This window comes from Chiloscyllium punctatum, chromosome 26, assembly GCF_047496795.1.
Source record: "Chiloscyllium punctatum isolate Juve2018m chromosome 26, sChiPun1.3, whole genome shotgun sequence".
NCBI lineage: Eukaryota > Metazoa > Chordata > Chondrichthyes > Orectolobiformes > Hemiscylliidae > Chiloscyllium > Chiloscyllium punctatum.
Genome location: NC_092764.1, coordinates 3,007,843 through 3,033,169, shown reverse-complemented (window position 1 = coordinate 3,033,169; position 25,327 = coordinate 3,007,843). Strand labels below are relative to the sequence as shown.

Genomic DNA, 25,327 nt, shown 5'->3' with positions numbered 1-25,327 from the left:
TTATGCATCTTGGTTTGTTGCGGTGAGCGATATCATTGCTGATTCTGTTTTTGTTGATTGGTAAATGGGGCCCAAATCGAAATGTTTGTTATTGGAGCTCCGGTTTGAATGCCAGACCTCTAGGAATTCCTGTGCATGACTTTGCTTGGTCTGTCCCAGGATGGATGTATTGTCCCAGTCGAAGTGATGTCCCTCTTTGTCTGTGTGTATGGATACCAGTGATAGTTGGTCATGTCTTTTGGTGGCTGGTTGGTGCTCATGTATCCCGATGGCTAACTTTCTGCATGTCCAAAGTAATGCTTGTTGTAGTCCTTGCAGGGTATTTTGTATATGATGTTCGTCCTGCTGGCTGTGGGTATGGCATCATTTAAATTCATGGGGAGCTGTTTCAGTGTGCTGGTAGGTTTGTGGGCCACCATGACACCTAGAGGCCAGAGTAGTCTGGTCATCATCTCTGAAATGTCTTTGATGTATGGTAGGGTGGCAAGAGTCTTGCCGTGTCTTCCCGTTTAGGTCTGTTGTGCAGGAATCCACAGACTGCGCTTATCGGGTAACTGTTCTTCCTGAATACGTTGTGTAGGTGTTTTTCCTTGGCTTCTCAGTTCCTGGATGCTGCAGTGTGTTGTGGCCTGTTTAAATAATGATGCAGCTCCACATATGGGTGCTGGGGTGGCTGCTCCTGTACTTGAGTATCTGGTGAGTGCGTGTAGCTTTCCTGTAAATGCTGGACTGCAGCTCTCCATTAGCTTTTCGTTTTCCTGTGACATCGAGGAATGGGAGTTGGTTGTTTTTCTCTTCCTCTTTGGTGAATTTTATACCGATAGGATTGTTGTTCATGTGCTTGTGGATTTCTTCTTGGTTATTGTGTTTCGTGATGACAAAGGTGTCATACATATAAAAGACCCAAGGCTTGGGCTTGATTGTGGGAAGGGCTGTTCGTTCTAACCTATGCATAACTGCTTCTGCTCTAAGTTCTGATATTGGTGATCCCATATGGAACTCCTAAGGCTGAAAATGTGTTGCTGGAAAAGCCAGCAGGTCAGGCAGCATCCAAGGAACAGGAGAATCGACGTTTCGGGCATCAGCCCTTCTTCAGGAATGAGGAAAGTGTGTCCAGCAGGCTAAGATAAAAGGTAGGGAGGAGGGACTTGGGGAAGGGCGTTGAAAATGAAATAGGTGGAAGGGGGTTAAGGTGAGGGTGATAGGCCGGAGTGGGGGTGGGGGCAGAGAGGTCAGGAAGAAGATTGCAGATTAGGAAGGTGGTGCTGAGTTCGAGGGATTTGACTGAGACAAGGTGGGGGGAGGGGAAATGAGGAAACTGCAGAAATCGGAGTTCATCCCTTGTGGTTGGAGGGTTCCTAGGCGGAAGATGAGGCGCTCTTCCTCCAACCGCTGTGTTGCTATGGTCTGGCGATGGAGGAGTCCAAGGACCTGCATGTCCTTGGTGGAGTGGGAGGGGGAGTTGAAGTTGAAGTGTTGAGCCACGGGGTGGTTGGGTTGGTTGGTCCGGGTGTCCCAGAGGTGTTCTCTGAAACGTTCCGCAAGTAGGCGGCCTATCTCCCCAATATAGAGGAGGCCACATCGGGTGCAGCGGATGCAGTAAATAATGTGTGTGGAGGTGCAGGTGAATTTGTGGCGGATATGGAAGGATCCCTTGGGGCCCTGGAGGGAATTAAGGGGTGAGGTGTGGGCGCAAGTTTTGCATTTCTTGCGGTTGCAGGGGAAGGTGTCGGGAGTGGAGGTTGGGTTGGTGGGGGGTGTGGACCTGACGAGGGAGTCACAGAGGGAGTGATCTTTTCGGAACGCTGATAGGGGAGGGGAGGGAAATATATCCCTGGTGGTGGGGTCCGTTTGGAGGTACCGGAAATGACGACGGATGATACGATGTATATGGAGGTTGGTGGGGTGGTAGGTGAGGACCAGTGGGGTTCTGTCCTGGTGGCGATTGGAGGGGTGGGGCTCAAGGGCGGAGGAGCAGGAAGCGGAGGAGACGCGGTGGATAGCATCGTCGATCACGTCTGGGGGGAATATTGCGGTCTTTGAAGGAGGAGGCCATCTGGGTTGTACGGTATTGGAACTGGTCCTCCTGGGAGCAGGTGCGGCGGAGACGAAAGAATTGGTAATATGGGATGGCATTTTTACAGGGGGCAGGGTGGGAGGAGGTGTAGTCTAGGTAGCTGTGGGAGTCAGTCGGTTTACAGTAAATGTCCCTGTTGATTCAATCGCCCGAGATAGAAATGGAGAGGTCTAGGAAGGGGAGGGAGGAGTCTGAGACGGTCCAGGTAAATTTGAGGTTGGGGTGGAAGGTGTTGGTAAAGTGGATGAACTGTTCAACCTCCTCGTGGGAGCACGAGGCAGCGAACTCCTAAGGGTCTGGCATTCAAACTGGAAGTCCATTAACAATCATATAGATTTGGACCCCATTTATCAACCTCTCAGAAGCAGAACCGGAAATGATATCACCTACCAAAACAAACAGAGACAGATAAATAGCAGGTGGGACAAAACACCAATGCTTCACCAAAGGTTCACTGATGATGTTACCTAGCATGGTGATGAAACGTCCAAGAACAAACCCACCTGCTCAGCGCGCAAACTTACATACTGAAACACACTGAATACTGAATGACCTGGACACAGTAGATATTGGGAAGATGCTTGCATTGGTAGGAGAGACTAGGGCCCGAGGGCAAAGCTTAGAGTAAAGGGAAGACCTTTTGGAATGGAGCTAAGGAGAAACCACTTCAGCCAGACAGTGGTGAATCGATGGAGTTCACTGCCACAGAAGGCTGTGGAGGCCGGGTCATTGACTATATTTAAGACTGAGATAGATAGGTTCTTGAGGATCAAAAGTTATGGGGAGAAAGCGGGAGAATGGGGTTGAGAAACCTATCAGGCATGATTGAATGGCCATATTTCTGCTCTGTGTCTTCTGCTCTTATGGAAATTGTCAATTTTAGCTAAATAATAAAAATGTAGCATATTATATAAATGGTGGGAGGTTGCAGAGCTCTGAGATGCAGAGAGATCTGGGTGCCCAAGTGCGTGTGTCTTAGAAGGTTAGTACATAGGTACAGAAAGTAATCAGGAAAGCTCAATGAATTCCATGGCTTATTGCGAAGGGAATTGAATTCAAGATTTGGGAGACTATGCTTCAGCTAAACAGAGCATTGGTGAAACAGCATCTGGAGTAGTCTGTATAGTACTGGTCACGTATTTACATTAGGATGTTAAGTAGAATCAGTTTGGAGAAGATTTACTGGACCTGGAATGAGCAGATTGCTTATGAAGAAAGGTTGGACAAACTAGACCTGCACCCTCTAGAATTTAGAAGAGTCAGAGGTGACTTAATTGAACCATGTAAGACTGCAAGGGGACTTGACTGATGGAGAATTTGGGATAATGTAGTAGTCAAAGTTTAAAATAAGGAAGCACTTGTGATACTGCAACTGTTCATAGATTGAAAGGCACAGCAATAACTCTGGCTGGAATAAACTTTTAAGACACAAGGACACACTCAAACATGAATTGAAAGTAATTAGCCATGTCTGACAGAAGAAGAGGTCAAAGTTACATGAGCAAAACTGTTTTAACAGCTGCTTGATAACTGGTACTTTATGCCAAAAGGACAACTAATTGCCCAGCAGGAGAATTTGAGAAGTTAATCACAGGAAAGCTGTATCTTCAAACACAGTCAACGCCAATTGTAACAAGGAACAGGAAAGCTACTTCTGATAAGGTGGCAAGCCGTAGCTTAGAATGGTTTCAGAAGAGTAGTCAATAATTTGGTCGGACGAACTACCATTAATAGTGTCACACCACAAACTTGAAGGAATTTAACTTCAGGATTCCTTGGGAGCAGAACTTCAAAAACAACACTGCATGAGGATGAAACTCTGGACAGAGACAGTTACCATTGGTTAGGATCATAGCTAAATGAGGTAAGAGCAAAGTTGAGTTATGAGGCTTAATTTGATTACTTGAGGGGTCCTATTTTGTTTGTTACATGCAATAAGGTTTACATCACTGTTTCAATGCTTGATGGTCTGAAAGATTTCTGAAGTAGCTGAATTAAAGGAAACTTGTGGTGACTTACCCATAACACACCCATTTAAAACAGAGACGAAGAAACATTTTTTCTCTCAGAGTATTGAGTGTCTTCTGAATTCCTGTCCTCAAAAAGTAGTTGATGCTGAATCATTAAGTATTTTAAAAGCAGATATAGAATTAGTACTTGATTATTAAGGGAATGAAAGATTATCAGGGAAATGCAAGAATGTGGTTGACTTTCAAATCTGATCAGATCACAATTTTATTAATTAGCAGAGTAGGTTCAAAAGGGCCAAGTGGGCAATTCTTTACTTTGCTATTACGAACAAAGAATATGGAATTTAGGTGGTATTCAAGGAAATGGAGATAATGTGAAAAATTTTTGTTCAGAACTAAGAAAAATTATCAAATTAAGAAAAAAGAATAACATTTCCAATTCCAGACCTTGGATGCTCATGAGCACATAAGTGGGTGCAAAAGTGAAGGGGAAGCATGTGCGTATTTTTATTCATTCTAGGGATCTGAACATGGCTGGCAAGGTCAGAATGTATAGCCTCTCTCTAAACAATAGTTTGATACTGCAGAAAATGTACACAAGTAGAGATGGTGTAGAGTAAAATTGTTAGGGAAATTAGGAAAAAGGCAATATCAAGATATATTAGGATGGAAAATCAAGAAAACCCAGAGATATTTCATACACAAAAGAGGAGCACAGAATAACCAAGGAAAGAATAAGATTAATTAGAGACCAAATTCATTAACTATTCCTGATCTTCTTTAAAATGCATCCACCTGAAAAGCCAGATAGGGCCTGAACTGGATATCTCACACAAAACAGGGCCCTTGACAGTGTAGTACACAGGCAGCACTGGAGTGGACCCAGAAAAGACAACTTCTGACTTTGAAGAACAAGTGCTGCTCAGTTAGCCACACCTTATACAGCAGGAAAGGAATATCTGGATGGATGGAAGGAGGGAGGGTAAAAAGGTGCAAGGAGATGAGTGTGAAAAATAGAGACACTTGTTGATGACTTTCTGCTTTTGGAACATAGAAGCTCTACATTGAATACCAGCCACAGCAAGATCTGTACATAAACAGCAAAAATAGGCCATTTGATCCTTCAAGCCTGCACTGCCATTCAGCAAGATTACAGACGATCTGAGTGCAACCTAAATGCCACTTTCCTGCACTCCACTATAACCACAGATCACAAGGCAAATGGAATGTTCACCTTTATGGTAGGGATAATTTGGAGGGGTTGGAGTTGGACTGGGCAGTACAAAGTTAAAAATTACACAACACCAGGTTATAGTCCAACAAGTTTATTTGGAAGCACTAGCTTTTGGAGTGCTGTTCCTTCATCAGGTGGTTGAGGAATATAAGATCATAAGACAGAATTCATAGCAAAAGGGTCACAGTGTCATGGAGTAGTGATCGTATATTAAATAAATTTAGATTAAGTCTTTCTTTTGAATGGGATATGCTAGTTCCAGTTCTTTACTCCACACTGGTCCCACCTGCTGTATTTGTATGCTAACTTTATGATTTATGTATAAACACATCTATATCCCCCATTCCACAATACTTAAAAACACAGAAATGCAATAACATACTTTGCAAGCATTCAATTCAGAAGCTTGAACACCTATCATTACTGTTGGAATTCCTCATTTCTTGGGATAAAATTGTTTAAGATCATACCTCAACTTCTCCTTCATCAAGCTCACCGTCATCCTCATCCTTTTTTCTCTCACGAAATGAATCTTTTCTGTCTCTTTCAGACATTCTCTCTTCAAGTTGACTTTTCTCCACTTCACCTTCCTTTGGAGAGTCACTACTTTTCTCTTCCGTGCTTTGTTTTTCACTGTCTTCTGTCACAGCCCCTGGCTGTTCTTCTGGGACCTCCTCATCGTAGTCCAGCTCATGTTCATCCAGGTCCCTGATGACAGAGGATGCTTCATCCTTGGAATCATTTGCAGTGTCCTCATCAATTTGGGAATCCTGTTTCTCAGAAACAGCTTTATCAGTTTGTTCAGTATTGCAAGTTCTTTTTGGACTTGCAACATTATCATGATCAGATCCTGCATCCAAGTCTTTAGATGGCTCCTCATTTCCACTTTCTTCGCTGTAATCTCCTTCTTCTCTCAACTTTTCCTCCTCCTCTTCCACCTCTGATTCATGGGTTTCCCCATTGTCCCGGCTCCCCTCATTGTCAAGTTCACCAATACTACGATTCTCAGCATCACTGCAATGGTCGTTATCTTCAGAATCAATGCATTCTCCATCATTGTCTGAACGTTTGCCTATGTCCTCTTCATCATCGTTTTCATGTCCACCCTCAAGCAATAGGTCATCTTCAGAGAGTTGGTCCTCAGGTGAATGAGGGTCACGATCAGGACTATCGGAGACATCCATCGGAGAACAATGTTATTCTGTTACAAGAGAAAAGTATGTGAATATATTTCACCCACAGGTGCTCTAGCATTTTCTCCACTATACTGTGCACACTATGTATTTAAGCACACAATGACACCAAGTTCAGTCACAAAGTTCCTCAGTGTAAAGTCGATAATACTAACATTCTGCTCAAGGTCTATGTTCTACCAAGTCAAAACACATTCAATGGAAAGTGGAACCCAGCAGCAACCTTTAAATGACGTTTTCCAGATATGTGAATCAAAAGCCTGCAACATCTGATGAGAACTGCCAAGACTAAAACCAAATATAAGACACAGAAAAAAAAAGTTCTAAAACAACAAACCAGGAAACAAACTCCACGAGACATTTTAAGCTTAGCTAGCTAACAACCAAGTGGGTGTTCCACACTGGCTTAAAGAACAAGAAGCACATGAATTAATTTCAAGAACAGGAGGGAGTCAGCAGAATTGGAAACAGGGAGGCAGATGTCTTGGTGAATTCCTCTTTTATAAGAAACCTTTGAGCAAGAGTTGGGAGACAGATTCCAGAAGTGCTGCTGGGAAACTGAGTAGGTGTGATAAAAAATCCCCTAGGTCACATGAAATTCTGCACTAAAGAGCCAAATTTCTGCTACTGAGGCTTAAGGGAGTTGTAAAAAAGACATGTCTTGCTTCATTTGTATAGGAGCTTGGTTAGAATGTACGTGGAGGACTGCATGCAAACAATTTTGATCTCTTTATCTAAGGACAGATATTATTGCTGTCGAGAGAGTGCAATGAAGGTTCCCAAGCTTTGTCCCCACTCCCCAGGCACAGCAGTCCTACAAAGAAAAGTTGAGCAAACTGGCCTGTATTCTCAAGTTTTTAAGAATAACAGGCGATTTCATTGAAAACTACAGAATTCTTAAAGCGATAAACAGCGAAATGCAAGTAAGATGTTCATCCAGGTTGGGTAGTCTAGAACCAGGGGGCACAATTTAAAAATAAGAGGATGCCACTTAGTTTGGAGACGAGGAGAAATCCTTACTCTAGACTACAAGACGATGAGATAAAGCAAAGAATGAGGCTACACAGCCCGGCTAGTCTCCTCTATCATTCAATCGTGCCTGATGTTTTACAAGCCCATTTTTCTGCCTTCCCCGTGACCTCTGATCCTCTTTCTAATCAAGAATCTTTGTGTTTAAGATACTCAATGACATGGCTGCCACAACCTTCTGTGGCACAGAGTTCCACAGATTCACTGCCCTCTCGATGAAGAAATTCCTCATCCCATGGTTTCTCTTCACTCTGTGGCTGTGCCCTTGGTTCACAGTCTCTCCTACGAGAGGAAACATCTCCATGTTCACTCTATCCAAGCCTCTCAGTATTCTATACGTTTCAGGGAGATCTTGCCTTATTCCTCTAAATTCCATTGAGTACAGAGCCAGAGACCTCAACCATTCCTCATATGACAAGCCTTCATTCCCAGAACCACCTCTGGATCCCCAAGGCCAGCACATCCATCTTTAAGATATGGGCCCCAAGAGTGCTCACAATGTTACTGAGGGTTGTGAACACTTGGAATTCAATCTTCAGCTATGAAAGTTCAGTATCTGAACATGTTTAAGATAGAGACTGATAGATTTCTATCAATTTCTACCAGTGGTGTACAGGGTTGTGAGAATGGATGGGTAAAAGGCATTGAAGTGCTCAATCAGACATGATCATATTAATGGTTGGATAAGCTTGACAGACTGCATGACCTACTTCAGTTTCCATGTTCCGAAGTAAAAGAAAATCAATAATGCATCGAGATAAAGCCTTAATGGTAGATTGGTGCTACGTGAAAGCAAAAGGGAAAAATAAGAGAGCAAAACCAAAATCAGCCACGAGAAAGGAAAAACTGGAGCAGAGGTTAATTTTATGAAATTGCTTAAGTCAGCATTGAGTTTGGAAAACTGTAAAGTGCCTAATCAAAAGATGAGATGCTGAAGCTTATGTCAAGCTTTCTTGGAACAATACAGGAGCTGACGGCAAAAATGATCAGAGCGGGAGCAAGTTAAAGAATTAAAATGTCATGCAACGAGAAGCTTGAGTCAATTCTTGTGAACTTACCAGAGGTGTTCCACAATGTTTTCACTAAATCTGCATTTGGTCTCCATAATGTAGAGAAAACCTACACTGAGCAGAGAATACAGACATATGAAATAGAGTACATAAATTGTTGTTTCACGTGGAAAAAATATTGAGGCCTGGGCAGTGAGGAAGGAGGAAGAAAAAGGATGGTGTTGCATCATCTCTGATTATAATGAAAAGTGCTACGGAAAGAGAGGTTGGTGTTTAGAGAACAGTCCAGGTTATTGGAGAATCCCTTTGGGACAACAAAAGGGGAAGGGCAATTTGGGTTTTGAGTATGCCATGCTAGGGCTGGCAGAAATAGCAGAGGCAGTCAAATAGGGAAGCTAATAGTTGAATGAGGCAAACCTTATCATGGTTTTGGGAGGAAAGGATTAGAGTAAAACAGGAATGGAGACATTGTCAAGGGCCCTACCAATCAATCACAGTGAGGCAATTCTCCATTGAGGGAAAAGGAAAGCATTACAAGTGTCGATCCAGAAGGTTGCACCATTGGAACAATATGACAGAGGATGGTTGAGACAGTACTGAGTCCAGATCGGGGGAATGAAATTGGACAAGTGGGGTATGTTTCTGGAGTACAGCAATTACAAAAGACAAGGTAAGGGCATGCTGATGGAAATTCAACTTGGGAAGGAAAAGAATGTCCAGAAGAAACCATCGGAACAGGGGAGAGAAACAAGTTTGAATCAGCAAAGGTAATGAAATTAGTGATGGAAGCTAAAGACAGTGGCTTTTATGTTCACAAAGCTTAATAAATTGAAAATGTAGGTCATCAAAGAATGACATAATGGAGCTTAATGTTACATTTATTTAAATGGACTCCAACCCTATGTTGGAAAATGAGGCTGTCCAAGGAACAGCTTGGGCATGTGGAAAATAAGACAGCTATTAATCTTTCCAGAAGTCATAAGGTGACAATGCAGGGATGAGGAAAAATGCTACTGTTATACATTGTCACGTTAAAAGTAGAATCGAGCCAGGGTCATCCCAAGTTAGATGACAGAAGGAAAGCAATGAAGGAGAATGAAGCGGACGTCGGACTTTAAATTGCTTAAAAAGTCCACAGTCTGTTTGCCTTCTAACAACCCGATACAAGTCATTATTAATAACAGATGCTTAAATCAATCTCCACCAATCTACACCAGATCGAGAAATTACGAGAAAAATTCTAGGGTGGACTGCTTTGGGAATCAGATCATAAAATTCAACCTATTTGTCTCAAATGTGCCATGTTTAACATGTCATGCCTCAAATTACCCACATGCTACATTATGGAGTTCTGTAACTCACTAATGGCACTGTGGGTACAACATCAGTGCAAAGACAGCAGCAACACAAGAAGCCTCATGGCCTGCAAAGAAAACTAGAGATGAACAATAAATCCCCTGCATTGCGAGTAATGTCCACATTGCGAGAGTGAAATTCTAAAGTGTTATTGCTTGAAATAAATTATCCAATTTATATTGCAGTCAACTTGCTGCTTCTATAGTGTCCCTAGAGAATGTTTCATAGATCGAACAATTTTTGCTCATATAATATCTTGCAGATTAATTTAAAATAGATGCCTTTCAAAATATCTCTAATCTAAAAATGACAAATCAACATGGATTCAAAAAAGGGAAAATAAGAATGAACTAATTTCATTTAATTAAGTAACAAAGGGTGTACAAGAGTAATGCAACAGATGTAGTGTATCTAGAGTTTCAAAGACTTTGACAGGGATCAGATAATAAACTCATAGCTAAGGATGGAATCAGGAGACAAAGTAGCAAGCCAACTACAAAGCAGAAGAGAGAAGGGGTTAAAGGTAACAAAAAGTCTTGAATGCTCAGAGGGAAGGCAGAATTTTCAGGAAGGGAACTGAATTAAATAAACTGTATACTTGTATTTTGTGGATCATGGCTGATCTGCTAAGCATTTCCAATAATTCTTGCTTTCACCTCAGCTTCCTGAAATCCACATCATTTTGGTTATGCAGTTAAAACAGTTACTCAGATGGCAAAGATGGGACATGCCGTGCTGTAAGTGTAGAGAATAGAAATATAACTGGCAAAGAAAATGAATACAGATAAGTGAGAGGGTACATTTTGGAAGAATGCTCATTGGAAAAATAGAGCATATAATGGAACCTCGATTATCCGAAGCACACAGGAGGGAAGTATTTCGTTTGGTTAATCGAATGCCAAATAAGCGTGTGCCGGATAACAGTTAGCCAAGCTTCAGGACCTTGGAATCTTGTTCAGATAATCCAAAATTTGGTTAATTGAATACAGCATAATCAAGGTTCCTATGTATGGTGGAGTAGATAAGCAGAGGGATTGGCATACAGTAGTCACAGGTTAATAAGACCATAAAAAAGTACTAAGCATCATTTCTAGACTCTCAATTGAAAAACGGAATAGCATTGAGTACTGTGCATTGTTTTGGTCTCCACTTTAATAATTGCTGGACAGTATAGAAATTAAACATTGCTAACACATGAGATGAAATAGCAAGAAACAAACTTGGGAAAATGGATATCACTTTGTCCAACACAAGAGTGCTGACTGGCTGGGTCATATTAGGACGGATAGCAAAAAACAGATTACTGATAACCTTGATTCTCAGACCAGGCAGGTAGATTTTGATTGGTCAGTGTGGTGACTCGGGCTGCAGCAGAGACTCATTGTCTTCATGACGTTTTTTTAAAACCAAAATTCATTTTGACTACATAAACCTGGGTCCTGTGTATTTATACATGTCGCTTCAATCACACGCAAATGCATCACATTGCAAGCCTAACTGATGATCATAAATTGGTTTCCGGTGTGACTCTGAGCAGAATCTGGATTATTTACTGAAGGAATTCCAATTGAGGAATAAATCCAATGCAACACCCCAACCAATAAGAATCTAACTGCCTGGCCAGAAAATAAAGGATTTTTTTAATCGTTCTGATTTATACAAGATGAAAAGCTTTCACTACTGGTCTCCACTTTATAAAAATGAATATGGAGGCACTGGAAAAGAGGATGATAAATATCGAAGGTGATACCTGATTATTGCTGGAGGAAACATATTTCCTCAAACCTCTTCGCACTTATCAATACATTAAGCAAAAATACCTATACAAAGGGAAAACCAACATTTACACTGCATAAACAAAATTAGAAGTTGCTGGAATAACTTCTGAAGGGTCACTGCACCTGAAATATTCACTCTGCTTTTTCTCCACAGATCTGCCAGACTTTGAGCTCTTCAAGCAATTTCTGATTTGCAATATCCGCAGTTCTTTGGTTTTTTTTTGTTTATTATTATACTGAACAAGAAGAATGCTGACTGGTTGGCAAGTGAACTCTGACGACCAAAGAAAATTACAAAATAGGAACAGGCCCTTCTGCCCTCCAAACCTGCATCCCTTTGCTTCCTGACCATTCATGTATCTGGCTACGTACATTGTTGTGGTTCTGTTCGCCGAGCTGGGAATTTGTGTTGCAGACGTTTCGTCCCCTGTCTAGGTGACATCCTCAGTGCTTGGGAGCCTCCTGTGAAGCGCTTCTGTGATCTGTCCTCCGGCATTTATAGTGGTTTGTCTCTGCCGCTTCCGGTTGTCAGTTCCAGCTGTCCGCTGCAGTGGCCGGTATATTGGGTCCAGGTCGATGTGCTTATTGATTGAATCTGTGGATGAGTGCCATGCCTCTAGGAATTCCCTGGCTGTTCTCTGTTTGGCTTATCCGATAATAGTAGTGTCGTCCCAGTCGAATTCATGTTGCTTGTCATCTGCGTGTGTGGCTACTAAGGATAGCTGGTCATGTCGTTTCGTGGCTAGTTGGTGTTCATGGATGCGGATCGTTAGCTGTCTTCCTGTTTGTCCTATGTAGTGTTTTATGCAGTCCTTGCATGGGATTTTGTACACTACATTGGTTTTGCTCAGGCTGGGTATCGGGTCCTTCGTTCTGGTGAGTTGTTGTCTGAGAGTGGCTGTTGGTTTGTGTGCTGTTATGAGTCCTAGTGGTCGCAGTAGTCTGGCTGTCAGTTCAGAAATGCTCCTGATGTATGGTAGTGTGGCTAGTCCTTTGGGTTGTGGCATGTCCTCGTTCCATTGTCTTTCCCTTAGGCATCTGTTGATGAAATTGCGCGGTATCTGTTTTGCCGAATACATTGTATAGGTGTTCTTCTTCCTCTTTTTGCAGTTCTGGTGTGCTGCAGTGTGTTGTGGCCCTTTTGAATAGTGTCTTGATGCAACTTCTTGTGTGTGTTGGGGTGGTTGCTTTCGTAGTTCAGGACTTGGTCTGTGTGTGTGGCTTTCCTGTATACCTTTGTGGTGAATTCTCCGTTCGGTGTTCTCTGTACCATCACGTCTAGGAACGGGAGTTGGTTGTCCTTTTCTTCCTCTCTAGTGAATCGGATTCCTGTGAGTGTGGCATTGATGATCCGGTGTGTGTTCATTGTTGTGGTTCTGTTCACCGAGCTGGGAATTTGTGTTGCAGACGTTTCGTCCCCTGTCTAGGTGACATCCTCAGTGCTTGGGAGCCTCCTGTGAAGCGCTTCTGTGATCTTTCCTCCGGCATTTGTAGTGGTTTGAATCTGCCACTTCGGGTTGTCAGTTCCAGCTGGTCATTGCAGTGGCCAGTATATTGGGTCCAGATTGATGTGCTTGACAGGGGACGAAACGTCTGCAACACAAATTCCCAGCTCGGCGAACAGAAGCACAACAACGAGCAACCGAGCTACAAATCTTCTCACAAACTTTGAACACCTACGGGCAAGAGACGCTAAGACAAGCCGGGAAACGGGAATCATGTGCCAACCGCCTAAGCGTCACATACGAACAACTCCGGTTACTGCATGAATGCTGAAAAAATCAAATCCTTCCACCATGTGTCAGATACAGACCACCAGTCAACAACCCACAAGCCAGGGACACAGTCAGACAGAATGGATTCCGGATGATCCAGGTAATGATTACAGTCACTCACAACAGACTTCACAAATACAGACAAGAAATTGCGTGCCAAAAATCGTTAATTTCAAAAACCATCAATCAGGAATGGACCCGAACCATAGAACAGGCCGTCACCATAGGACAGAACAGGACCACACACCGCAAAAAAACAGCACTCAAAGAAAAAATGGCCAAACTAACACAACAGAGGGGACACCACAACACACACCTGGGTTAGAAACCTCTCCTACAGACAGCTCACAGACACGGAAAGAACAATACTGGCCAAGGGACTCAACTACAACCACAGGGACGCCAAGACAGCAGACTTCCTAGCAGCACTAGAATGCACACTCAGGAACAATGGACTGGCAGAAGAGACACAACAGTGAGACAAAGTATCGTACCTCTGATAACAAGGAAAAGACAAACACATAACCTCAACACCAAGGAGAGGGAAGTACTAAAATCACTAAGAAACGATAAGAACATAATCATACTACCAGCAGACAAAAGGCAGAATGACGGTCATCCTGGACAAAGCAGACTACATCCAAAAAGCACAACAACTACTTGCAGATACCAACACCAACCAAAAGAGGGAGTTTGACCCCACCTCACAGCTCACCAATAGGATAAACAACACACTGAGGAATCTACAAAAGAAAGGACAGATAACCAGGTTTGACCAACAAAGAATGAAACCTGAAAGCAACAACTCCCCCAGATTCTATGGACGAGCTAAAGAGCACAAACCAGACATCCCAATCAGACCCATAGTATCACTACCAGGGACACCATCACACAAACTGGCTAAAGAACTACAGCAGAAACTGAAACACCTGATCAGCGGATCCAGACACTCTATACAATCGACACAGGAATTCTTGGACATCATCAGAAATATACACATAGACCAGGAAGAAACCATGGTCTCGTTCGATGTAACGGCACTGTTCACCTCTATTGACAAAACCCTAGCCAGAGAAACAATAGCCAACCTGCTGGACATACAGAACAGACAACAGAACATTGAACCTATCAACAAAGACGGCATACTCAAACTACTGGACCTGTGCCTCACAACACACTTCACATTCAACAACCAAATATATGAACAAATCAACGGCACACCCATGGGCTCACCCATCTCTGGAATCATAGCAGAAGCGGTAATGCAAAGATTAGAACAGTCTTACCGCAAATTCAACCCAAACTCTGGGTCAGATATGTGAATGACACCTTTGTAATCATTAAAAACCACAGAAATAGAGAACACACACTGGATCATCAACGCCACACTCACAGGAATCCGATTCACTAGAGAGGAAGGAAAGGATAACCAACTCCCATTCCTAGATGTGATGGTACAGAGAACACCGAACGGAGAATTCACCGCAAAGGTATACAGGAAAGCCACACACACAGACCAAGTCCTGAACTGCGAAAGCAACCACCCCAACACACACAAAAGAAGTTGCATCAAGACACTGTTCAAAAGGGCCACAACACACTGCAGTACACCAGAACTGCAAAAAGAGGAAGAACACCTCTACAATGTATTCGCCAAAAACGGATACCCGCGAAATTTCATCAACAGATGCCTAAGGGAAAGACAACGGAATGAGGACATGTCACAACCCAAAGGACTAGCCAAACTACCATCCATCAAGAGCATTTCCAAACTGACAGCCAGACTACTGCGACCACTAGGACTCCTAACAGCACACAAACCAACAGCCACTCTCAGACAACAACTCACCAGAACGAAGGACCCGATACCCAGCATGAGCAAAACCAATGTAGTGTACAAAATCCTATGCAAGGACTGCACAAAACACTACATAGGACAAACAGGAAGACAGCTAACGATCCGCATCCATGAACACCAACTAGCCATGAAACGACACGACCAGCTATCCTTAGTAGCCACACATGCAGATGACAAGCAACATGAATTCAACTGGGACAACGCTACTATTATAGGACAAGCCAAACAGAGAACAGCCAGGGAATTCCTAGAGGCATGGCACTCATCCACAGATTCAATCAATAAGCACATCGACCTGGACCCAATATACCGGCCACTGCAGCGGACAGCTGGAACCGACAACCGGAAGCGGCAGATTCAAACCACTACAAATGCCGGAGGAAAGATCACAGAAGCGCTTCACAGGAGGCTCCCAAGCACTGTGGATGTCACCTAGACAGGGGACGAAAAGTCTGCAACACAAATTCCCAACTCGGCAAACACAACCACAACAATGAGCACCCGAGTTACAAATCTTCTCACAAACTTTGGCTATGTACATCTTAAATGACATTCGTGGTCATGTCTACCACCTCCGCTGGGAACGCATTCCAGGCACCCATCACCCACTGCATGAAAAACTTTCCATGCATATCTCCCTTAAATCTTTTCCCCTCTCACCTTCAACCTGTGACCCCTAGTAATTGAGTCCCCCACTCTGGGAAAAAGCTTCCTGCTATCCACACTGTCTATACCTCTCATGATTTTGGAGACCTCAATCAAGTCCCCCCTCAACGTCCATCTTTCTAATGAAAATAATCCTCATCTACTCAACCTCTCTTCATAGCTAGCACCCTCCATACCAGGCAACATCCTGGTGAACCACCTCTGCACCTTCTCAAAAGCATCCACAACCTTTTGGTAATGTGGCAACCAAAACTGTATGCAGTATTCCAAATATGTCCAAACCAAAGTCTTATACAACTGTAGTATGACCTACCAACTCTTGTACTCACTATCCCATCCGAAGAAGGAAAGCATGCCGTATGTCTTCTTGACCACTCTATTGACCTGTGGTGCCATCTTCAGGGAACAATGGACCTGAACACCCAGATCTCTCTGTACATCAATTGCCCTCAGGGCTTTTCCATTGGCCGTATAGTTTGCTTTTGAAGTGGATCTTCCAAAATACATCACCTCACATTTGCACAAATTGAACTCCACCTGCTATTTCTCCACCCAACTGTCCAATCTATCTATATTCTGCTGCTTTCTTTGACAGTCCATCTCGCCGTCTGCTACTCCATCAATTTTAGTGTCATCTGCAAACTTGCTAATCAGACCACCTATATCTTCCTCCAGATCATTACTGTGTATCACAAACAATAGTCCCAGCACGGTACCGTGTCACAGTTCTCCATTTTGAGAAACTCCCTTCCACAACTACACTCTGTCTCCTGTTGCCCAGCCTGTTCTCTACCCATATGTCTTTTTCTTTATCAGCTTACCATGAGGAACGTTATCAAACACCTTATTGAAGTCCATGTATATGACATCTACAGCCCTTTCCTCATCAATTAACTTTGTCACTTCCTCAAAAAATTCTATTAAGTTGGCAAGCCTAACCTTCCCTGCATAAACCCATTGTGCCTATCACCAATTAGCCCATTTTCTTTCAAATGAGAATACATCCTATCCCTCAGTATCTTCTCAAGCAGGTTCCCTACCACTGACGTCAGGATGACCAGTCTATAATTACCTGAATTATCCCTGTTGCCCTTCTTAAACAAGGGGACAACATTAGCAATTCTTCAGTCCTCTGGGCCTCACTTGTGTTCAAAGGTGCTGCAAAGCTATCTGTTAAAGGCTCAGCTATTTCCTCTCTCACTTCCCTCAGAAACCTGTGATAGGTCACATCCGGATCTGGGGACTTGTCCACCTTAATGCCTTTTAAAATACCCAAAACTTCCTCTCTCCTTATGCCAATTTGACCTAGAGTAATCAAACATCTATTCCTGACTTCAACACCGTCATGTCCCTCACCTCGTTGAATACCGATACAAAGTACGCATTAAGAATCTCACCCATTTTCTCTGATCCAAGCATAACTTTCCTCCTTTGTCCATGAGTGGGCTAACCCTTTCTCTGGTTACCCTCTTGTTCCTTATATATGAATAAAAGGCTTTGGGATTTTCCTTAACCCTGTTTGCTTTCATGACTCCTTTTAGCCCTCTTAATTTCACATTTTGGACTAGTCTACTTTCTCGAGATTCTTCCAAAGCTTTGCCTGTTTTCAGTCACCTCGACCTTATGTATGCTTCCATTTTCCTCTTAGCTAGTCTCACAATTTCACCTATTATCCATGGTTCCCTAATCTTGTCATTAGCAATTCGGCTCACTCAAGCCTTATTGGGTAGTACTCAAACCAACAATCTTCCGATCTGAAGTCAAGCAAGCTATCCATTACTTGACTAGTCTGTTAGTCATGGCATTGCCCTTAGAAATGAACCAGCAAATGGTTATCCCCTATTTTGCATATGTATGTTCTTTCTTTCTTCAAATACAGGGCCATGTGCATTAATATATGTAGCTACCATTAAACACAGGTGCACACAGTTCAAGTCTGACTGACAATTGACAAATCCTAAATTAACTATCAATGCAATTTCTCACATATTCAGGATTATTTAAAGATATTGTCCAATTACAGAATCACATCTAATAATCGACCCTGCTCCACCATTCAACTTGATGTTGATCCTCTACCTCAATGTCATGCTCCCATTCTCTCCCCATACCCACAGCACCTTCAGCCACTGTAGACAGAACAACAGAAATTACGGCTTCTCACTCGGGCATCAAGGAAAGGGAGTTCATTTGATTTCAAACGTGAAATTGATCAAGGTCTATAACAAACCTAACTTCATTCTTCAGTGTATACTTGGGATATCTACAGCTCCACATTATAACATTGACCTTATCTGCAACCTTGTCAATAGGTTGGAGACTGGTTAGGTCAGCTGGTTGAATGATTGGTTTACAACCCTTAGTGATGTCATCGGAGTGGTTTCAATTTCTGCACTGGCTGAAGTTACCAAGAACAACTCTCCATCTCAACCTCTTCCATCTGAGACATTGTTTAACTTGAGAGTTACAATTACCAGAGTCTAGATTAGAGTGATGCTGGAAAAGCACAGCAGGTCAGGCAGCATCCGAGGAGTAGGAAAATCGATGTTTCAGGCAAAAGCCCTTCATCATGAATAGAGGCAGGGTGCCTGCAGAGTGGAGAGATAAATGAGGGGGGGATGGGGGTGGGGAGAAAATAGCGTAGAGTACAATAGGTGAATGAGGGTGGAGGTGGAAACCCTCCGTTTCTTCCTCTCCTGACGTCCCCAGCAGTATCCTTCCACCAACACACTCATTCATTTGGCTGAACTGGTCCTCACCCGTAACAAGTTCTCCTTCGAATCCTCCCACTTCCTCCAGACCAAAGGGGTAGCCATGGGTACCCGTATGGGCCCCAGTTATGCCTGTCTCTTTGTTGGCTATGTAGAACAGTCCATCTTCTGAAGTTGCACCAGCACCACTCCCCACCTCTTCCTCCGCTACATTGATGTCTGCACTGGCGCCACCTCGTGCTCCCACGAGGAGGTTGGGCAATTCATCAACTTTACCAACACATTCCACCCTGACCTTAAATTCACCTGGACCATCTCTGACACCTCCCTCCCCTTCTTGGACCTCTCCATCTCCATTAATGACGACCGACTTGACACTGACATTTTTTACAAACCCACTGACTCCCACAGCTACCTGGATTACACCTCTTTCCATTCTACCTCCTGCAAAAATGCCATCCCGTATTCCCAATTCCTCCGCCTCCACCGTATCTGCTCCCACAAGGACTAATTCCACCATAGACGACACCAGATGGCCTCCTTCTTTGGAGACTGCAATTTCCCTTCCCACGTGGTTAAAGATGCCCTCCAACGCAGCTCGTCCACATCCCGCACCTCCGCTCTCAAACCCCACCCCTCCAGCTGTAACAAAGACAGAACCCCCCTGGTGCTCACCTTCCACCCTACCAACTTTTGCAAAAACCACATCATCCGACGACATTTCTGCCACCTTCAAACGGACCCCACCACCAGGGATATATTTCCCTCCCCACCCATTTCCGCTTTCCACAAAGACCGTTCCCTCTGTGACTACCTGGTCAGGCCCACGCCCCCCCAACAGCCCACCCTCCCGTCCTGGCACCCTCCCCTGCCACCGCAGGAATTGCAAAACCTGCGCTCACACCTCCTCCCTCACCTCCATCCAAGGCCCCTAAGGAGGCTTCCACATTCATCAAAGTTTTACCCGCACATCCACCAATATCATTTATTGTATCCGTTGCTCCTGATGCAGTCTCCTCTACATTGGGGTGACTGGATGCCTCCTAGCAGAACGCTTTAGGCAACATCTCCAGGACACCCACACTAATCAACCCCACCACCCTGTGGCCTAACATTTCAACTCCCCCTCCCACTTTGCAGAGGACATATAGGTCCTGGGCCTCCTCCACCGCCACTCCCTCACCACCTGACACCTGGAGGAAGAACGCCTCATCTTCCACCTCGGAACACTTCAACTCCATGGCATCAATGTTGATTTTTCCTCATGTCCCCTTCCCTCAACTCACCCCAGCTCCAACCTTCCAGCTCAGCACCGTCCCCATGACCTGTCCTACCTGCCTATCTTCCTTACACCTATCCACTCCACCCACCTCTCTGACCTATCACTTTCATCCCCACCCCCATTCACCTATTGTACTCTATGCTATTTTCTCCCCACCCCCACACCCCCCTCTTATTTGCCTCTCCACTCTGCAGGCATCCTGCCTCTATTCCTGGTGAAGGGCTTTTGCCCGAAATGTCGATTTTCCTGCTCCTCGGATGCTGTCTGACCTGCTGTGCTTTTCCAGCACCACTCTGATCCAGACTCTGGTTTCTAACATCTGCAGTCCTTGTTTTTACCTAGTTACAATTACAGTCGTGTCTCTAAGAGGGCAGCCCGAGAGTCTAGTAATACTATGGTAACTTTGACTTAAAACAGGGTTCATGCCATTTGATCATCCTGAAAACCTGATGCTGAAATAGTGTATCAAAGCTAACCTGTGACATAATGGCAATTTTAATCAGATAATTTCTCCCTGCACATCGCTCAAGACCATAAGAAATAGGAACAGGCGTACAACACTTGGCATCTCGAGCCTGCTCTGCTATTCAATAGGATCATGAATGATCTGAAATTTCTCAGATACACTTACTCATAATTGCCCTACTGATCAAGAATCTATTGCAGCATTAAATATACACAAGGATTCTGCACCACAGCTCTCTGTGGCAAGAAGATCCAAAAATTCTCAACCCTCAGAAAATTCCTCCTCATCTTAGTCTTAAATGGCACCCTCTCATTCCAAGACTTATCCTCTGCTCCTAGACTGTCCTATGAGGGGTTACACCTCTCAGTAATTACCATATTAAACCCCTTAAGAACCCTATACACATGAAAGGCACTCAGGTAGTCATTCTTGATCCTGAAAACTGCCCAGTGTACCTCAGAGTACCCTGGAAAGGTAACACATCTCAATCGTTTGAGCAAAAGGTGAAGCCTACTATGTCACACTGCTACTATGCAGTAGCAGCACGAGTGGTGTTTGCCATCAGCAGCATGCTGCTAAAAGACATTCTGCTTATTGTATGTATAAGTAACATGATATATGAATTTCAGGGTGGGTATGATGCCAGACATGTACGTGTACACCACAAAGACCTGGTGGTTGCTATCAAACAGTGTACCCATGTGGCTGTTTGCAGTGAGCATGGTACTGACTGTTGGCACCAGCGCACACTTGCAAAACCCACAATAAATGTTCAACATTATATGCGATTCCACAAGTGAATGCACGAGGAATTACGCTCACAATCAAGTTGGACTTGCAGCGTAATGAACACTTGTGTTTACTGGATGCCATATATAAATAATACACCTTCCTGTTCTTTGTAGACACAAAACACATATATACACAGTACATCGGTTTCAACTTAACAAAATAAGTGACAACCATTTACTGGTTAATTTCTCAGGGCAACGCACTGACCAATCAGAGTTTACTTGCCAACCAATCAGCATTCATTTCATGCTACATAAACATCAGTTTCCCCTAGAATTGGTATTCTTATGAATTATCTTGATGAGTACAAGACATAAGGTTTTGCAAAATATGTCTTTGTCCAGGAATGACTGCATGTTATGTATGGGTGTTATTAAACGAGGAGGAGTGCATTAGAAATTTACAAAGACGTTGCCAAGACTCAAGTGACTGAGCTGTAGGGAGAGTTCAGACAATCTAGGACTTTTTTCTTTAAAAGAAAGTGAGGACTGCAGATGCAAGAGATCAGAGTAAAAACATGGGGTGCTGGAAAAGCACAGCACATCAGACAGCATCCAAGGAGCAGAAGAGTAAATATTTTGGGGTTTATGCCCCCGAAGCATCGACTATCTTGCTCCTCAGATGCTGCCTGATCTGCTGTGCTTTCCCTCCGCCACACTTTGCGCATTTTTTCTTTACAGCATAGGAAACTGAGGAGGTGATCTTATAGAAGTGCATAAGATCATAATAGGATGCATAGGGTGAATGCAGTTAGTCTTTTTTTACAGTGTCAGGGAATTGAGGACTAGAGGGCATCAGCCTAAGGTAAAAGGGAAAAGAATAAACAGGAAACTGATGGGCAACTTTTCTTCTTTACACAGAAGGTGGTACACATGTGGAACGAGCTGCCAGTGGAAGTGATTGAGGTGGGTACATTAACAACATTTAAAAGGCATTTGGATAAATACAGTAGTGCCTCGACATATGAACTTAATCCGTTCCGGGACCCGGTTCACGAACTGAATCAATTTTCCCATTGTTCGAATATTTCCGGAGTCTTTTCTCTTTTTTGTCTCTTGGAGGTTGGTGATACCACAAGAAAACGATCCAGAGAAACTTGTTTTTTTCTTTGTAGCAGATTTTTCCAAAAATGGGACATCACATTGTCATTTAAAATGTTCACTGCTCTGTTGGTCACAGTTTTGTTAGGGTGATGCCTCTCAACAAAAGCCTGCACGTCACTCCATTTGCTACAAATGTCTTTGATGTGAACACTTGATATATCTTCCCTCTCTTCTTCCTCCTCCCCCAGAATGCTCCTGCTGCATAACCTACACCTGCTCCTGTTGCAATTCAACAAGATCTTTCTGTGCTGAGTTCTTGTCTGTGGTCCTCCACCAGCTCCGTCACATCATCCTCATCGACCTGCAAGCCCATATTTTGGCCCAGGGTCACAATCTCATTCACTACATTTAATGTCTCCTCCTCAAAACCCTTGAAGTCTCTCTCAGGTTCACAATCTGGCCAAAGTTTCCTCCAGGCCAACTGCTACATACGGAAAGAGATCTCGTTCCATGCCTTATCAATAAGGCTTATACAGTGGAGGATATTGAAGTGGTCCTTCCAGTACTGACCAAAGGTCAAGTCTGTGTCATTGGTGACCTTGAAACACCTGCCGAACAGAGCCTTCGTACATAATTTTTTGAAATTTGCAATGACATTCTAGTCCATGGGTTGGATGAGAGGAGTGGTGTTGGGAGAAGGAACTTTACTTTTATAAAGTCGTATTCAATGTCCAAGTCTTCTTCCAAATTTGGAGAACGGGCAGGAGCATTGGCAAATTATCTGTTTAGCTGGTGCGAAAACTTCCATCAACCATTCCATAAAAAATCATTCATGTGACCCAAGCCTTGCTATTCGCCCTCCACATTACCGGGAGTTTAGCCTTCAACACATTATTGTGTTTAAAATGCGAGGATTTTCAGAGTGGTAGACTAATAGAGGCTTAATCTTGCAATCCTCACTTGCATTCGCGCACAATAAAACCGTTACCCTGTTTGTGGTTTGTGGCCCGGTAGTGCCTTCTCCTCTTGGGTTATGTAGGTCCTTTTGGGCAATTTTTTCCAGAAAAGTCCAGTTTCATCACAGTTAAAAACTTGATGTGAGACATCTTCGACAAACTTATTGAATTCCTCTGCTGCCTTTTGTCCGAACTAGCTGCTTCTCCATGCCTTATTACACAATGGATTCCAGTTCGTTTAAATTCTTCAACGCTAGCAGTACTTGTACTTGGCGGTGTCACCAACAAATCACGGTGTATGTGTAGAGCCTTCTCGCAGATTATAGTCTCGTTAACACTATCTCCAGCAAGCTCTTTTTGATTTATCCAAACTAATAATAATTTTTCAACCTCATCTAACAATTTAGACCTTTGCTTCATTAAAATAGTCACTCCTTTAGCCACGTCAGCTGCCTTTAGTGCCGCTTTGTTCTTTAGGATAGTACAGATAGTCTATTTCGCCATGTCGTACTGCATAGTGAGATTAGATACGCGAGCACCATTCTCGTGTTTAGCTATTATTTCCTCCTTCGTTTCTACAGTAATACATTTAGGCTTCTTAACAACACTATCACTACCACTTTTTACTTTCTTGGGAGCCATAATGAGGGCTAATTTAATGCAAAACACAAAAAAAAGCATAAGAATGCTTGGACGCTGGATGTTCACAATATGTGCGCGCCAAAGACGAACTGAATGAGATCACGTGGGGCCCAAGAACTTGTGCGTTCAAAGCGTGCGTAGAAAAGGAGAACAATGACAATGAAACCACGGGCTTTTTGCGTTCGTACCTTGAATATCGTCTGTACTTTGAAACAAAATTTTACTTACAACCCTGTTCATAAACCGATTTGTTTGTGAACTGGGTCGTTTGTATGTCGAGACGCTACTGTACATGGATAGGAAAGGTTTAGAAGGGTATGGGCCAAGTGCAAGGAAATGGGGTTAACGTAGATGGACGCTTTGATTGGCATGGACCAGTTTGATCCAAAGGGCCTGTCTCCATGCTGTAGGACTCTATATATGATGATACAGGGCATTAGAGAATCCATCAACAAATCATGGGTGCACAGAGTTTTTTTGACCTAATAAAAATATCTTCATTAAATTGGGCAGTTTGAAAGGATATCGCAAGTATAGTGCCCATAAAATAATAGTTGATAACCTAACAGAGACATTCTTTATCAAGAATAACAAGTATGTGGAAAATGCTATCACAAGCAATTGATGCAAACAGCTCCACTGCATTCAACAGGAAGCTAGATAAATATACAATGCAGGAAGTAATAGGGTGATATTATATGAAGTATGGTAAGAACAGATCTGAGTGAAGTACAAGTATCTGAATGGACTATGTAAGCACAAGTTGTGCCCTCCAACTTGATGAAATAAACTATCAAAATGTACACAATCCATTCCCCTTAGAATTCTGAAAACATACAAATATCAGATAATTAAATTGTTTTATCAGTGTTGGTTGAGAGATAAAATAGTCAGAACAAGGATTGTTGTCATAGGACCTTTAGATTTAACACAATAAACAGATGGGACCTGGGTTTAACATCTCATCCATAAAATAGCACTGTCAACAGTGCAGCACTCACTCTGTAGCTTTGGGCTCAGAAGCAACAGTGATTTCCTCTGGACCATATATGACACAATGGCTATGAGATAATTTACTAGTTTAACGATATCTAGAATTTGCTACAACAGGTCATGTTGGTAAGAAGGCAATCTGTGCCAATCAGTAACAAGTCACATTTCAATAAAGGATGAGAAAAAGAAAAGTTACAACAAAGCCTGGTAACTAGCTAGTCAGCTTAATCTCATCAATAGAAGATATTCAAATCTAAAATTAGATTAGCATGATGTAAGCTTGTGATTCATATATACACACACTAATATCATTTATTTTAAGTTTGGATTTTTTGAATGTGAACAGGCTGTGTATGGGTTTTGTGTGAATCTGAAGCGATTTAACTGGCAAGTGTTTCTGTAGCTGTGATGATTTAATTTAAAACACAGAGATTTCCTGGAGCATAATGGGTTTTTTTTGTTTACCTTGGGAGAATTTGGAGAGAGAACAAAACAA

The 25,327-nt window shown here is 43.1% G+C and overlaps 1 protein-coding gene across 5 annotated transcripts in view; it reads right to left on the bottom strand.

Moving 5' to 3' along the window:
• The window catches only part of zc3h18 (zinc finger CCCH-type containing 18), a 233,796-nt gene that overhangs the window by 197,847 nt on the left and 10,622 nt on the right, over positions 1-25,327 (bottom strand). For all 5 annotated transcript variants that reach the window (XM_072595765.1, XM_072595768.1, XM_072595769.1 and 2 more), the window contains one exon: positions 5,752-6,482. In XM_072595765.1, coding sequence (XP_072451866.1) covers positions 5,752-6,465 — 714 coding nt within the window. In that variant the 5' untranslated portion in view covers positions 6,466-6,482. The remainder of the gene's footprint in view (positions 1-5,751; positions 6,483-25,327) is intronic.